The 17,933-nt window shown below is 41.8% G+C and overlaps 1 protein-coding gene across 1 annotated transcript in view; it reads right to left on the bottom strand.

Annotated features, from left to right (window-relative positions):
* The window catches only part of FTCDNL1 (formiminotransferase cyclodeaminase N-terminal like), a 30,189-nt gene extending 15,143 nt beyond the window's left edge, over positions 1-15,046 (bottom strand). The window contains 5 exon segments of the mRNA XM_026002459.2: positions 10,060-10,105; positions 10,107-10,147; positions 12,974-13,084; positions 13,214-13,332; positions 14,895-15,046. Coding sequence (XP_025858244.1) covers positions 10,060-10,105; positions 10,107-10,147; positions 12,974-13,084; positions 13,214-13,322 — 307 coding nt within the window. The 5' untranslated portion in view covers positions 13,323-13,332; positions 14,895-15,046.
* Between the last annotated feature and the right edge of the window lie 2,887 nt (positions 15,047-17,933).

The raw sequence follows: 17,933 nt of genomic DNA, 5'->3' as shown, positions 1-17,933 counted from the left end.
TTTTCTATTGCAATGGTATAAACTTTATGCACTGCTTCTCCGAGGCCTCTCCTTCAAGTTTTCAAAAATCCAAAAATGAACTACTTCATTTTTTTTCATCTTTTCTTGAGAGGAAGGAGAGGCATGGCAGAGGGAAAGGGAGAGAGAGAATTAAGCAGGCTCCATGTCCAGTATGGAGTCTGACGCAGGGCTCCATCCATCTCACAACCCGGAGATCATAACTTGAGCCAAAATCAAGAGTTGGAGGCTTTACCAACTGAGCCACCCTAGCATCCCCGACTGCTACTTTCTCACTCCCACTATAAAAATTCTATACCCCTCAAGGTAGCAGGTAACTCAGATTGTCCAGGAAATAGTCACACATAGGCTATGGGGGAAAGAAGCACACAGGAATTAATATCTCAAAATATTATCTTACTATATGTTTTTGGTTAACTAAAACTGGGGAATGAGTTAATACATGAATTTTAATATCAAACAATATATTATAATTGATCTAATTAATAACAATGTTATAACCATGTTATATTACGTCATTACATTACGTCATTACATCATTGCATGCTCTGGGTCTCCTGAAGAAGTACACCTTCACTTGACCAATGGAGAGCAGGGAGATGGGCTGGTGGATACACAAGGGTGTGGACAGACTTGGACTGATGTAGCTCATTTTACAGGCCCATCAATGTCACTAGCATCATTATGTCACTTCTTCAGAATTTTCTAATCCTAGTGACTTTGACATTAGAAGTCACTGCAAATGTTAGGAAGCAGGGATAAAAAGGAAAAGGAACTCAGGAAAAGAACTGCCAAGATAAGGAGGCACCTAGGTGGCTCAGTCAGTTAAACATCTGACCTTTGATTTCAGCTCAGGTCATGATCTCAGGGTCATGAGATCAAGCCCTGAGTCAGGCTCCATGCTCAGTGTGGAGTCCTCTTATCCCTCTCCCCCTTTCCTTCCCCCCACTTGCACACACTTTCTCTCTCAAATAAATAAAATCTTTTTTTAAAGATTTTTAAAATTTATTTACGAGAGAGAAAGAGAGAGAGACAGACAGACAAAGACACAGGCAGAGGGAGAAGTAGGTTCCATGCAGGGACCCTGATGTGGGACTCAATCCCGGATCCCAGGATCATGCCCTGGGCTGAAGGCAGGCGCTAAACCATTGAGCCACCCAGGGATCCCCAATAAATAAAATCTTAAAAAAAAAAAAAAAAGAATTGCTAAGATCTGGGGACAAGGACTCAAAAAGTTAGCTATGGTATCAGTCACCTGCTATAAATCCCTTATTAGGTTCACAGTCTCTAAAACACCACCAGTGATCACATAAAATCAATCACTGGGTACTGTAAATAACTACTCAAAATTGGAAAACCTAGAGCCCTTAAACTTTGAGAGCCCCCCGGGGATACCTTTACTAGTAAAGGGTGAATGTTAATGTCTCCCACCATGATCCATGGCTTCATCATGCAGCCAGGCAGCAAAGATTTCATGCATTCCACTCACTCATCCCAAGATTTTTATAGTAATTTTGTTTTCAATATTTGCAATAAATCCTATTCAATATATATCAAGATTGAAACAGGGAAAGAGGGAGAGTCAATACAAGGATGTGTTATCAAGCTAGTCATCATTGTGAGCAACTGAGGCTTGGCCTTGCTAGAATGAGCCTCAGAATTGTCCATCTCAAGAACAAAAGGTGAGAGTATGCATCTACTAGCTCAGGTCCTTCCACTGGTCATGGCTTGCTCCACAGGGTGTTAACTTGCTTGGACTTCACGTTACCACAGAGTCAAACTGAAAGAAAAGAGTGCAGCTTTTTCAAATAAGGTTGGGTTCCTCCTTAATTGCTGTGGAAAAACAGGTTAGTTTATCCCAGTTCTCTCATTTGGCCTTATCCTTCCTCATTAGTACCTCCTTTTATATTGGTAGATACAATCCTGTTGCATTTATTAAACCTATAGCAATATGCATTTATGAATAATCTGGTAACTCTCCTTTGTAATTATTTTTTAAGATTTTTAATTTATTTATTCATGACAGAGAGAGAGAGAGAAGAGACACAGGTAGAGGGAGAAGCAGGCTCCATGCAGGGAGCCCAACATGGGACTTGATCCGGGGTCTCCAGGATCACACCCCAGGCTGAAGGTGGCACTAAACCGCTGAGCCACTGGGGCTGCCCTCTCCTTTGTAATCAAAATGTACTAAATCAATTAAGTACTTTCCTAATTCATAATCCCTTGTTTTTTCAGTTTTCTTAAAATATAGTGCCAGTATACTTAAAATTCTCAAACTAAATGTTATGTCCTAAAACTATGTTAACATATGCTTGTAAAATCAACCACTGTTTTTATACTATGGCAATGAGGGCATTGCTGATGATGGAGAGAATTATATCAGAATCCAGCATCTAAATTGACTAATCTCAACCAAATCCAGGGCTGTTTTATAAGGCAATCTCCATAGCAACTAGAGAATCAGGGTAGAAAATTCTTGAAGGGAAAGTTGTGCCTGATTTGCCAGATCAGCCCATGTTTTGACAATCTGTAATAAGGTAATCAAAGGGTCTCAAGACTATCACACAAGTGTTGACATCGTGTGAATCTGTCATGGCACATGTCCTCCAAGTCATAAAGATACTCAAAAAAACATCTAACAAGGCTGATATTTCTAATCAAATTCATTAATGTTTTATATAATTTAAGGTAAATCAAAAAACTAAAAATCAATTATGTATAAGCTATTTCTTTATTCATATAACTTACTTAAGCTAGCACCTCATCTTTTCAATCTTCTAAATAATGTCAATTTATATGGCACTGTACAAACATTATTTCATCTAATTAATGACATAAAACAAAAAGCAAGTTTCCATATCATTTATAAAATTCATAGCTATAGTCCAGACTTTTAAAGCTGAATGTTATGAGCCTACATGTTAGGTAAGCCCACTCTCACTAGAAAATTATTGGGAGAACTTGCCTGAGTCCCTTCTGCCCTAACCCTCCCCCACATTTTCACTCAATCCTTTTCATGAAGATTTATGTGTGAATGGAAAACAGGGTCATGTTTCAGAAACACTGGCTCCCACATGTAAAAACACTGAGTAAGGAAAAAGGGGAAAACATACAGGAAGCCGTATGATCCACAGCTTATTAAAAAAATGTATAAAAGCCCAGAAATTGAGACTTAATATCTTTAATATTGAGTTGGACATAAGACAAAAAATATGTTTCTGTAAATTACCACTGATTCCAAATCAGGTGACTTAAGTGTTCTTGAATGATCCAAATTAATTAAAAATCATCGAGAAGAATTACAGAAGTAAGGACTTCCAAGTGAAGATGAGAGTATGAATTCTTATGTTTACTTTCACTTCCTCCTAAAACCCCAGGAAAAAGATGGGAAAGGGATACTTTCTAAAAGCAAGGACTCACTCAAACAAATGGAAGAGGAGGCAATAGCATTGGAACCTGGAAAACAGATATAAGAGTGGTAGATGATTTAGTAGGCCCATGGCAGCAAAAGGACATCAGTGAAGGAACCTGACTTATGCCACAGATACTCGATAATGATCAGAAATGGCAGACCCACTTCAGAATGGAAGATAAAGGCAAAGCTCAAAACGGAGGCTCATGGGAATTCTGTTTAAGTAGCTGTTAGATACTAACCCAACCTCCACATTGATAGGCAAGTGCCCTGCCTCCACCCTGGCAGAAGACAAGAAGCATCTGGCACCAGGGCATGTCAGCTAGGGAATACTGGGCAGACCTGAGGGCAGAGATGAGTAATAAAAAGAGGGGAGATAAGAGACTATTACAAACTAAATGCTGAGACTCTACTAGCCCTCTTCCTTAATTCATTTCCTAAAACATAGCTGTGTCTACCCTCAAGACTGGAAGATCCTTCTCTGGGGAACTTGAACAGCCCAAGAAGAAAGACCAAAAATTACTGATCTAGGGGGTCATCAAAGAAATGATCCAGTCAGATGAGTCTACAGCTGACAAGCTCCACCTATATAGTGAAAATATCCACTCCAGTATTTTAGTGTCTACTCTTAGGGTAAGCACCAACCAACAATCATCAGACATCCGAGGAAAGCCTTTTATTTTTTTTTTAATTTTTATTTATTTATGATAGTCACAGAGAGAGAGAGAGAGAGAGAAAGGCAGAGACACAGGCAGAGGGAGAAGCAGGCTCCATGCACCGGGAGCCCGACGTGGGATTCGATCCCGGGTCTCCAGGATCACGCCCTGGGCCAAAGGCAGGCGCCAAACCGCTGCACCACCCAGGGATCCCCGAGGAAAGCCTTTTAAACAAACAAGTAACCTGGGGGTGACAGTGAGGGCAGGGGTTGAAAAACAGACACAATACAGGAAGAAGAAAACATAAAAAAATTACCCACTGATATTGGATTCATGAGACATGGCCAGGATGTTATTTCAAATAATAAAATAAAATAAAACATTCAGAGAGTATACAAAAGCATCTGGAAATTAATATAAAAGAAATGAAAGACTTACTGAAGGCTGTAATATAGAGGAAATTTGCCAGAAAGTATTATAAAAATATAAAGTGATGGGGGAAAGAGGAAAAAAATGTAGAGAATCAGTACAAGAGTTCCAATATCCAAATAACGGGGCTTCCAGAAAGAACGGAGAAAATGGAAGAAATCATCAGTGGAACAATTCGAGAGTTGTCTGGCACTGAGGAACAAGAGTTTCAAGGATTCAAAGGGCCTAACATATCTGGCATAATAAATGAGAATAGACCCATACAAAGGTGCATCACAGAAATTTCAGAACACTAGAAACAAAGTAAAGATCTTACAAGCTTCCAGAGAGAAATGACAGATCACATACAAAGATTAGGAATCATAATGGCTTTAAAGGTCACAACAGTAACATAAAAATAAAAGTTCAATAATACAATGTCTGCAAAATAAAGGCTTATGATTTCTAACCTAGAATTTTATACCTAGCCAAACTAACAAGTATGATGATAGAATAATAGCATTTTCAGACATGCAAGGTCTCAAAAATATACTTGCCCCCCCCCCTTTTTAGAAGTAAATAGAAGATATGTTCCCCTAAAACAAGGGCATAACCTAAGGGGGACAAAAAAGAGAAGATATGAAATTTAGGAACCAGTGTATTCAACATGGAGAGAGATAAAGGGAACACCCAGGATGATGGTTAAGGGAGATTCCATGATTACAGTTATCCTCAACAAATTGAGGGCAACTGGTCTAGATTGGAACAGGTCAGAAAGGTCTAGAAGACAGCTCCTTAAGGAGATTAAACAGATAGAACATTCCATGTATTGAATGTTCTATCAATCTAAATGTGTGGAGAGATGTCATTATTAACAGAGAGGTTGGGGTTAAACCATTGATTATATATAAAAAACTAGGTCAATAAACAATCAAAAATATAATGATCAATTCCAGCCAAAAGAAAAAGTTGTGCAGAAAGGGTAAAATGAAAACAACATTCTGAATACTTCATTGTGAACAATGTTTACATAGCTATAATAATGTAGACATTAAATATTTATCCAAATTTTGACATAATTGTATGGGGAAGAGGGAGGATTAGGAAGAGTGTGTGAGTGTGTGTATGTTGGGGGTGGGGTGAGTGGTAAAAGGAAGAGAAATCCTCACCTTCTGCAGGGAGAAGTCAACAGACAATGCCTAAAACTGAAAAACCAAGAAAGCACCAATATGAGTTGGCATTTAGATATCTGGAGTTGAATCCTATATGATAAGGCCAAAGGGCTGAAAGCACTTGGCTTTGGGAAGAAGCAAATTAAAGTGATAGGGAAAGAGGAGTTATGTAGGTTCTTAGAGTTTTGGGAACCCTGTGAAATAGTCAGCTTTCAGCCACATGTGTGTATCACTTGGATAATAACAAAGAGGAAAAAGGAGGAAAGGAAGGAGGACAGAAGAGAGAGAAGAGAGAGGGAAGGACACAGGGAGGAAGGGGAAAAGGGAGGAAAGAAAAATTCTAGAGACATAATACAGATAAAAATGAAAGAGAGCCTAACAGGTCAAATGTGGTTTTTATTGAAAATGAAAACCGAAGTCCAAAACATTTTTGGAAAAGTGTAAGCTTTAAATAAATAGAGACTAGATCTCTGTGTCCTATAGCTCTCCATTTTATATCTAATTGCCAAGTGGCAGCATGTAAAAAAGTATTCACTGTCTTTCCCCCCTAACCCCCTTTCTTCCATCATTTGTAAGTGATGACACTTTCATACCACTGCTTTGTTTCCACCCCCAACATCCTATGGTTTCTGTCCATTCTCTCCACTGTATTACCTAAGGCACCATCACCTTTCCAAACTGGTTTGCCTGCTTCCAGTCCATCCTCTAATATAGGCAGAGTAAGCTTCTAAAATTCAAAGCCGATCATACCACTCTCTTGCTTAAAATTCTTCTGTGGTTCCCAGTGCCTTTAGTATAAGGTTTAAACTCCTCAACTTGCAATATAGGACTTCATGCTCTGACCTCTAATTACCTCTGAAGCTTCATTTTTTTTTTTAACATGCCCAGGAATGCCTCTTTCATTCCACCCCATCTTTAAGTTCCAGCCAGCCACACTGACATCCTTTGCAAGTCCTCAAACTCACAGTGCTCTCACATCTGAGCCTCTGTATTGCTGTGCCCATTATCCTAAAAGTTCTTAAACTAAAATTAGATGCACAATTACATGTGTTTGTGCATATGTGTGTATACATAAATGAACATGCATAAAACTTGTAAATGATTTTGACATTATTTATAAGGCCTCTGAACATCAATTTTGAACCCTACTTTCAGAAACCATTCCTTAAGTTAAAAGCAAGCTTACAGTTGCTATAAAAAAGTTCTGAAATATATTATTCAGGACATTTGCATATAAAGCATACATGAATTACACATATCAACATTAATTATTTTTCATGTCACTAGAATGTTCTCCATTGCCCTTCTTCCCAAAGAAAGTTAGTTAACGTATTATCCTAAAGTTGGTTTCCGTGAGAAGGGATTATCCTGAGTGAAAAACATCCCTTCACTGTTCTGAGAACAGTAAAGTCCTAGAATTTGAATACTTCTACCTCATAAGAATGCCTGAGCATGCTGTTACAACAACCAAAAAAAAAAAAAAAAAAAAAAAAAAAAACTTTAAAAAATTGGATGATATTAGATGAACAGCTGTGTAGAAAGGGGAATGTAAAAATAAAAACTGCATGTTGCAGCATCAAAATAGTAACCATATACAGTATATGACTGTTTTTAATCAGATGAAGATTGAAGCTATTACATTTCAAATCAAATGTTATAAATTAGTTTAAGAATGCAGCTGAGCTCTCATTTAATTAGAAATGTCCATGTTTAAATCATGAGGTACAGTAGCTGCCAATGAAGCAAAAGGGCAAGGGAAGGGAGAAATACTGTGTCCAGACCCTCCGATTGTCAACTGTCTCCTATGCAGGATGAACATCTGGGGGTGGACTAGTCCTGATGTAATGAAGAACTTCATGTACTAGCTAATTTGAGACTTAATGTAATTGAACATAATTGTTTTGAAGACAATTAAAATCATTATTCTGGTCTGGACAATTCTGAACTCTTCATTTTTGTGTGAAATGTATTCCCCCCCTGCTGAATCTTAACCCTTCCTTGGATAAAAGGTGCAGCAAATTCTGGGCTAAGACTGCCCTGGTAAATAAATCTTTAGGTTGTCAGGTCACATTAAAACGCACAGGCAGTGAGGTGCTCCTCTGGAAACAAGTCTCCTTCCCTGTTGCTACTACTTGATGTAACACCATCAGAGTCCAAATCTGCATCCCAATTGTTAGACAATTCAGCATTAAATAAAAATGAGGCAACATCATACAGGGACTTGAGGTCATACAGAGAAGAATGCAATTATCCTAAGGCGGACTTTCCCCCAAAGGTTATGAGGCTCTGCATCTCGTAATTAACCACGGTGCAGCTAGACAGTCCAGGCAAAAGGTCTTTCTTTTCTCCCAATTTGCCTAATTCAAAAACACCTCAAGTGACATAGCTCAAATTTTCCAAATTAAACTTACCCCTGGGGCTTAAATCAAGCATGTGACAGTTCCGTTCTAAAGCAAATCTTAAAGAGAGTTGTGCATAGGAAAGAAAAAAATATCAGAGGAAACAGGGGTAGGAGTTAACATTTAAGTGGTTTTTCAACCTCATCATTACCCCTGCTCAAGAAAATAGGACACAGATGGGCAAAACACACCATTGTTCTGCCCTGAAGAGTCTAAGGAACTCATTAGAAACTACTGTTGTTTCTCATGATCTATGGTGAATCTATAAGGGACAAAATGGTTGATTTGCCCCATCCCATGGCATTTAGAGCTCCACAGTGTTGTGGGGTGGAAAGTGGAGAGATAAGGCACAGCGACTAGCTATGCACTGCAACCCATGAGAGCCTATTGCTGATGTTAATTCTTCAAGGTCAACTCTTCCCAGGGAGTCAACGAATGATAGTATTATTACAAACTGTCCTGATTTGTGAAAAATGGTTTCCAATAGGAATGACACACTACCCTAAACTTTCTCTTTACTTTTGGCCACAGCTCCACACTCGTCCACAGAGAGAGCATAAGTGGGAAAGAGGTTCACTGCTCCCAGGCAAGAGTGGATCCCCTCTCGAACCTCCATAGTGATAGACTTACAGGCCCCCAAGTTGTAGCCAGAAGAGAATTACCTTAACGTGTGAAACTGCAAATAGCAATCATTAAACTTTCAATTGCATCCAAAGAAGCAGCTATAATTTTACTGTCCCACTAGTTGTTTTTCTTTTGCAATCTGTACAAAGGTTGTTTTTAACCAAATAAAGAAAAATAAAAGATCCAACAGTTCCCTTCACCTCACCTCCCAATTGTCATCAAGTTTCACATTTCTGCCAATTCTTTATTCCTCAAAGTGGAGAAATTATCAGTCTTAAACAACTTTGTATTTTTTTCACTTGGTTACTTTAAATTTTTTCAATTTTATCAAATTAATCTGATAAAAGTCCATGTTATTTTCAGAATGCTTTATGAATAATTACATTAAAATATACATTCATTTTTCTGAAGCATAAGTATTTGATTTTTGTTTTTGTTCAGTAATCAAATTTTTTTCCTTCTAAGATTTTTATTATTTACTTATTCATGAGAGACACAGAGAGAGAGAGGCAGAGACATAGGCAGAGGAGGAAGCAGGCTCCATGCAGGGAGCCCGATGCGGGACTACAGGATCACACCCATCATTATACCTAAGTACATATTATAGACACCTATAATACTACTACTTTGAGTTTTCACTAGTGTAATATGACCATTTTAAAAATAAAGATAAACAACAAAGAAGCAAATTTTACTTCCTATGATTAACATTCAAGATAATCTGTTCTGTGTTTGCTGGAAGTTATCAGTCCGCTCTTTGCTCTCCAAACAAATATGCCTTTTGAAAGAAGACACTCTGCTAAGTTGAAATCAGGTTTATTTAAAAATATTTTGAACCCTTTACTAAACAATATTAAGATAATATAAGCTTTTCTTTAAACAATTATGATCTTTCCAATTCAAGTTGTCCAATTAAACCCAACAACATCCCTATGAGACATGGAGCTCATTTCATTTCAACCCATGAACTAACCTAAGATTTCAGGGTCCCAATCCAAAGCACAACTGCCTAGCTTATTTCATCCCATGCCAACCTATCAGTGAAATCAAAGCTGATTTCAATACTATTACTTCACAGGTTAAAACTAGAAAAGGTTTCCTTAACCACATAAAATATGAGATCATCATCTTCAGTGAAAGAATATTTAAATCTTAGATCCCAATGTTCATTTTAATAAAGAGGAAATGGGAAGTGTTGGAGATATACATGTTCAGAACAATAATGAAATGAAGTTTGGGGGTACACTCTCTTGAGTATTCAGATTTATACAGGAAATCAATGATTAAAGAACATTCACGTCTACCTAAAGCTTATCTTTCATCAAAAGACATATATGTAAACATAGAAGCTAAAATCTTACCTAACTCATTAATAGAAGCTGCTATTGTAATAACTGGTCTTATGCAGTCTTGAAAATGAAAATATATTGAGCATCAATACTGCAGGATATTTCTGCCCTGTAAAGAAAATAAAATATACATGAAAGAATTTTTTTCTCTGATGAAATCTTAATAATTTATTTCTTCTGTTATAATTAAATTTAGCTTGATAGAAAAATTCTGGGATTTGACCTCTGAAGTGACATTGACTAATCATGAAATTCATGGGTAGTAATGTCTACTTCTTACAGCGTTACTTTATAAACAGATCTGGTTATTATAAAACCAGATGGCTCAGTTCAGATGCTAGTCTTTGGTGTCTACATCTGATCATCTCTTGGACTTGCTACTGGGCTTGCCAAAGTTCTCTTAATTTAGTCTAAGATGATAGCCTCTTCTTTCTTTCTTTCTTTCTTTTTTTAAAAAAAAAACAAAAACACACACACAGAAAGGCAGAGACACAGGCAAAGAGAGAAGCAGGCTCCCTGCAGGGAGCTTGGTGTGGGACTCCATCCTGGGACTCCAGGATCACACCCTGGGCCGAAGGCAGGTGCTCAACTGCTGAGCCACCCAGGCGTTCCAGTAGCCTCATCTTTCAATCGTCAAATCACATCACTCTAAATGCTCTCCTTCTCAATCTCATCCTCTAGGCTTTGTCAGTTTTTCCTTCCAAAATGCACAGATCAAACTGCCTGGATCAAAATCTGACATCTTGGAAAAACTAGGATAGGCCAATTAGTGCCTGAAGCACAGGTTTCTGGGATAGATGCACCTGTCCATTAGAAACTGTTCTGTCTCCACCATCTCCTTTTCAGAGGCCACCAACAGCCTTCAGATGTTAACGACTTCCAGCTTTTGGTGGCTTGTGACTCACTTGAATGTGTAACCTGGAGGAGAAAGCTGCCATACACTTGTATGGCAGCCGCACGTTACCCCAAAGTTATTTTTAAAGTTTACAAGCCTGGTTCAGCCTCCTTAAAAGTCCCCCTTAAGCCTACAAAAGCAAATTCAAAGTGAAGGACAAAAGTTTTCAGGCAGTAATTAAACTGTTAGCTATGCTATTATACCTTTGTCGCCCTGTCCCTTGGCAGCCTAACAATTAAACTTTTCAGAAGAGAGGAAAAATAAGTTATACATAGGAACTACAGAGTTTACGGCAGGCCTACACTATTAATTTTAATAACATGAAAAGATAAACATATGTCACTCACTCATAGCCAAGTGAGCATCTACAGAGCCCTGCCCTGGTATAAATCTAAAATTTATAACTCACTCGGGTTCCTTTATCTGAGGTATTTTAGGCTATTTAAATATTTTCACATTGCTTAATCAGAAAATGTATGATTTCTCATTCATATGGATGCTACAGATTTAGTCCATTTATTTAAAAATAAATGCATTTAAAATACTTGTAAAACAACAGGTCATTTTCTTGGCTAGTGCCACCTTCTCTCATTTTTAAAACCATAAAAGATGAAGCAAGAACAAGATTATGCAACCTCTTATTTTACGTATTTTTTCAACATACTCTAGCTCCTGGAAGAAAAGAGATGATTTTATTTTTTTTATCCTAAATTTTCTTCTGAAAAGCTTTTTATTCTCAGTTTCATATGATACAATTGAATCAAATGCTAAAAGAATGAAACACTCTTTCCTGCAATTTCTTAAGCATGCTTATAGGAAAAAATTACTGCTGGCAGAAGGAACCGTCAGTATGAATCTCAGCAGAAGTAAATTGTTTGGTATTTGTAATGGAGTATAATAGCTATAATTCCACTTGAGCTGCTGCCACTAATAAGCTGATAAAAACTGTGAGTTAAGACCCAGGTGTCCATCAGTATACAGCTTCCACAAATGTCTCTGCACATTCATTTAATCACAGAGACAGGTAACCCAATCCCATTAGAGGTACTGTGTCTGACAATGAGAGGCCCAAGCTGGCTCTTCCCACAAAGAGAATGCAAAAGCACAGCTGCACACTGACTCCAGAGGAGTTTTCTTATCAGCAATTATCAGGAATTTTCTTAGACATTTCCAGCTCCTGCAGTTTACAAGTGGGTTAAAGGAAAACACTTCTTTCTCATGAAAAGTAGTCACCAAATCAAAAATGACTCAGAAATTAAAATACACTGGAATGCTTCAGGATTATGACCTTAATGCTCACCTGTTGACAAAAAACTGATTTAATAACAAAGCAATTCTATTTAAATGATTCGAAGTCTGGGGCAGCCCGGGTGGCTCAGGTGTTTAGTGCCGCCTTCAGCCCTGGGCATGATCCTGGAGACCTGGGATCGAGTCCCACATCAGGCTCCCTGCATGGAGCCTGCTTCTCCCTCTGCCTGTGTCTCTGCCTCTCTCTCTCTCTGTATGTCTCTCATGAATAAATAAATAAAATATTTTTAAAAAAATGATTCGAAGTCTGAATATACTGTGTTTTGTGTGTGTGTGTGTGTGTGTGTGTGTGAAAGCAAAACAACTGGTATCTAGAACTGTGTGCCATCACATGAACGTTTTTACAAGAGTAAAATAAAGAGTAGTATCTCTCATTGGAAATACTGGTCTAGGGAGTAAGGAGGCTTGAGTCCCAGTCTTCTGAATTACTGAGTGACCTTACACATATCACTTAAATGCAATTGCCTAAGAGTTTTTATATGGGGAAAAATGGAGTAGAAATAACGTTGTAACGAAGGCATGCACTTTGCTGGCAGGAGAGCTTTGAAAATTAGCTGGTATTTGACAAGTCTATTTTTTATTTAGCCTGCTGAATAAAAGGCATAATGTACAATTATGCTCATTCTATTAATGATCAAATAAATGGCCCATGAGGGAAACATTAAACCTTTATGTAAATATATCCTCCTCAGGAGCCTGAAATCCTGAACAATGCTCATCTCAGACACTCACCCTCCAGTGTGAATAAGTGCATTGCTGAGCTTCTGTGGGCTTTCAGAAAGAGCACATGTGCACATAAGAGATCTATCTTGCATCCTGGAGTCCTGTAGAAGCTGTAACAAGCTGCACAAGAACAAGGAGGAAAGTCTAAGAAGAAGAAAGAGTGTTCTACAGCACTATCTGCACAATACAAAAATTATTGTATCAAAAAGCAATCCATATTTGCTTCAATTGTCTGTTGTTCCTACCATTATTTTTCAAGAAGAGCTGTTTTTGCTACGTTCTCAACCATGGATTTTCTTCTGGTTTCTGAAATATTTAGTAAACAGGAAGCCACACGGAACCCCAGTCTAGAAGACATGGTGATTTTTCTAGAAAAGGAGAAAAATCATGGTTCATTTTGGTCTCTAGGTCTCATTCATATTTTCATGTTCATCAACCATAAAAAAAGTAGATATTTTTTAGAAACCAGGCAGTCATAATATGAACAATTCACCATGTCATTCTTGGAGAACATCTAAAAGATAAAATCCTCAGAGTGAGTCAACCGGGAAGTCAAGTCTTTGTGGTCATGCACATATAAACATACGAACATAGTTACAATACTAGAAAATATAAGGAAAGTTTGTCAGCCTAAATTGTCATGTAAATGCATATATTTATTAAAGTATGTTATTTCCTTTTTTTATGTTATTTCCTTTTAAACATCATGTTCCTTAGATTATCCCTGTTATCAAGGTCTATTCTACTTAAATAAAATAAGCATGATCTTCTTGTTAAATGAGACTTACTAGGGAAATGAAGATTCTTATAAAAACTACTTTTCTGGCAAAAAGAAAAGTTCTCTGTATGGGCCATGTAATAGACAATATATGAACAAATAAAAGGGACTCATCTGGGTGCTGTAAGTGAAAACTATTTAACTAAATTCCTCTCATACTTTAATCTCCAAAATTCCCTTTTCAGTTTAAAATCTTTTCACAGGACTCTCTTCCTTGAACTGAAATCTGACATAATAATCTGTGTGAATCAGTAGAGCCAAAAAAGTGACTGATGTCCTTTAGTTGAAAGTGGATTAATCACATAAGTTTTGGAGGTTGCTTTGGTTCTTTTTGGTACTCTACAGCGGCATTTTTCAACTCGTTATCTCTTCATGTCTCAAATATTATGAACTAAAGAAATTTAAATATCTGAAAACAACGAAAAAAAATTTCCCTTTTCAAAATCAGGCCATATTTTGGTCTCTTTTGGTCTCTTTTAAATATCCTAACTAAAAATAAATGTGGTCCTCACGAACTCAGGCAACAAATAATTTCATAAGGGTTATTTTCTATCAGGTAACGTTCTCAGGGTGGGGAACCCCCCGGTGCATGGTGTACGAGTTTGAGACTCATGTTAAGCTTTAGGGTTTAGGCTCAGTTGTGCCCTGGTACAAATAGCAGTACCGCCGGGGCTTAAATCCTTTGGCTTTGGCTCCTGTTCTAGGATTGTCCATTGGCCTAACCGTCCTCACCTAGAGGGGATGCAGGGCTCCACGTCTGGTCCAGGTTTGAGTTGATGGCCACGACTCTTCATCTTGTGACCATCATCTCATGACCGAAAATTCATCAAAACACGGTCATTAGGTTTTTGCAGACATTAATAACATTGTTGCAATAGAGCAGCAGCTCAGACCCCTCTCGTCTCTATGTAAACAAAAAATTGCTTTACACAAGGGGTGTGGGCGTCTTCTGGCTTTCATTTGTTTTCAGTGTGTTTATGTAGCTTAATTGTCTCATCAGGCACTTTCCCAACATAATTATGCTTTGTAACAAATGGTGTTTATGGCAACCCCTAACAGTGCAAAAGAAAGGATTAGTTTCATCCTCTCGTTCCACATCTCGATTCCCTGTGGACACTTAAATCACACAAAGATGGTGTTGGGGAAATCTACCTTCACCGCGAAAGCTGAGCGCAGTCAGGCTGGTCAGCGCAGTCGGGCTTTCCCCGCTCCCCGCTCCCCGCTCTCGCAGCCCCGCCGAGCAACGCGCCAGCGCCCAGCGGCTTCCGAGGACGCGCCCCGCCCCGGCCGCGCAGCCCCCAGTCACGGCTCGACCCCGCGGCCCCGAACCGGGAGCCCGCCCGGCCCGCCCCTGCGCACGCGCCGCCCTCCGCGCTCGCGGGGCCGCCAGGAGGCTCGGCGGGGGCGCACGGGGCTCGGCGGGAGCGCGCGGGGGGAGCTCAGCGGGACTCGGCGGGGGCGCGCGGGGGGCTCGGCGGGAGCGCGCGGGGGGGCTCAGCGGGGGCTGGGCGGGGGCGCGCGGGGGGGCTCAGCGGGGGCTGGGCGGGGGCGCGCGGGGGGGCTCAGCGGGGGCGCGCGGGGGGCTCGGCGGGAGCGCGCGGGGGGCTCGGCGAGGGCGCGGAGGGGGGCCCCGCGGGGGGAGGCTCGGCGGGGGGCGCGCGGGGGCTCGGCGGGGGCGCAGGGGGAGGGGCCTCGGCGGGGGCTCGGGGGCTTGGCGAGGGCGCGGAGGGGGGCTCCGCGGAGGGGGGGGGGCTCGGCGGGGGGCGCGCGGGGGCTCGGCGGCGGGGGGGGGGTTCGGCGGGGGCGCGGAGGGGGCTCGGTGGGGGCGCGCGGGGGCGCGGGGAGGGGGGGCGCGGGGAGGGGGCGCGGGGGCCTCGGCGGGTGCGCGCGGAGGCTCAGCGGGGACGCGCGGGGGCGCGGGGAGGCGGGGGTAGGTGGGGCGCACAGAGGCTTGGCAGGGGGCAGGGGCGCGCGGAAGCTGGGAGGCAGGGGGATGCCTCGGCGGGGGCGCGCGGAGGCGCGAGGGGGTTTGGCGGGCCCGGGGGTGGGGGGCCTCGGCGGGGTCGCGTGCTGCGGGGCACCCGCCCTGGGAAGGCTGACGCGAGGGACGGGGCGCGGGCCTCGGGGCAGTGCCCCGCCGCGAGCAGCATCTGGGGCCGGGGGCGGGGGACTGGCAGGCCCGGCTCGGGAGGCAGCGCCCGCAGCGCCGTCCGCGGAGGGCCCGACCCGCGCGCGCGGCCCCGGGTGTGCGCGCAGCCCCGCCCCCGCGCCGTCCCCGCCCCCGCCCCCGCCCCCGCCCCGAGCGCGCTCCGCGGCCGCCTCCCGACGAGCCGGCCGCCGGGCCCTTGCACTTCTTGCCTGGAGTCGCCTTCGCGCCCCCTCTGGCTTCGCGTGGGAGTCCCCGCCAGGGTCTTTTGTACACGCCGCCTTTTTAGGATGGAAGGACGAGGCGGGTCCCGGCAGAGCCGGCCGGGCAGGGGGCTCCGCGCGCACCAGCCGCTCCCCGTGGTCCCCGGGCACTTCCCGCACTGCGGGCCGCGCGGCGCGGAGGGCTGGGCCCACCCCCACCCCACCCCGGGGCGAAGCAGTACCAGCACCTGCCCGCCCCGTAACTCCACAGTGACAAGCCATGTGAACCAGGCATTCAAGCGTCTCCCTTTTTTCCCTAGGCCAGTGAACCTTGAGAACACATTTCTCCTACAAAAAACCTGATTTTTTGAAACACATAGATAGCAGGGATTAAATGTCACCATTTTGATCCAATTTTGTTCCTGGAGTGAAATAATCACTAAATAACCACTTTGACGGAATAAATTAATTTTTAGATCTATTTTTTTTTAATTTTCTAATTATACTTTTTAAACACAGATTTGAGGAAATTAACATTTATGTGGACATTTGGTTTCTAGCCTAATGTGGCATAAAAATAAGTAACATAATGAGTGTTAAAAAAAATCAGGTTCATGATGCTTCTCACATCATCATCATTGTACTTAGATGTCACAACAGTATTATGTGCGATTGTGTCAGATCCAGCCTTCTCCATCTCGGAGTGTTGGCAGGTAGGAGGGTTGTTGGCAAGAGGAGGGGTGTTAACCTCAGGATCCTGGATTCATTCCAAGGCTGGTAATTACATTCTGCCAGCCAAAATTCATCCCATAATTTTAATTGGATAAATCCTTTCTGGCCTAAGCTACTGCTATGCCTGTCAAACTGTTGCCACATTTCACCCCAGAGGTGTCTGTGTTTTAGTTGCAAGAATCAGTCCCTTTGAGGTTGGCTTATCAATTTAAATCCTCAAAATGCTTGGGATCCTATGGAATTAAATATATATTTAGGTATTTTTTTCCCCACTGAACCTACAATAGATACACATAAAATAGACATATACCATACAAATGCCTAAAAACCAACACTAAATGTCAGCAGATAATTTCAAAATAATTTTACTAGGCCGATGTCCCTAACTTTCTCTTCTCTCCTTTAGAGAGCTTTTACTGACGGTAGCATTAGCTCCCAGTTTGCAAAAAGTACTGCGGTGTCCAACATTTCCTTCCAAGGAGGACGATGGAGTGGAAGGCCCTGTATCTCACCTTTCGAAACAAACCTATGATGAGTCTACTTGCTACAAGGGAAGACAGTCACATTCCATCTAGTCTTACCTGTTCCTCCAAAAAAAAAAAACCGGGGTGACACTGAGGGACCCACAGTTCTAGCTGTAACAACTGCTAAAACTAAAGCTTCTTCCCACTCTCCTGATCCTCCCTGTGAGAATGTCTCTCCCTTTACAGGGCTGCTGGGGCGTTAAGGAAGATAACATTTCTGAAAGCATCAACATCCAGCAGTTACTCAGTGAGCCTTAATCCGCTTCTCCACTCTACTGAGGTCAGACACAAATGGAGAGAAGGCAGGCAGGGTCTCAGTGTTCTTTGTGGAGGAAGGCAGCGTCCGCCCCTGCCTGCGAACTGTAAGCCTGTCTAAGACAAGGAGACGGATACCAGCAAGTCCGATGGAAAGTTCAGCAATAAGACTGGAAAGTCTTATTTTGCTCTTTTCAAGAATTGAAAAGAACCCTTGGTATTGCTTTAGCTCAGCCACACGTAATCCTGCCTTTTTTGCTATTTAAAAGAGCTCTATGTCAGATTTACAATGTATGAGCATGAAACCTCTCATTATTTAGCTTAGCATGCT

This window comes from Vulpes vulpes, chromosome 16 (genome assembly GCF_048418805.1).
Source record: "Vulpes vulpes isolate BD-2025 chromosome 16, VulVul3, whole genome shotgun sequence".
NCBI lineage: Eukaryota > Metazoa > Chordata > Mammalia > Carnivora > Canidae > Vulpes > Vulpes vulpes.
This window is presented reverse-complemented; position numbering and strand designations above follow the sequence as displayed.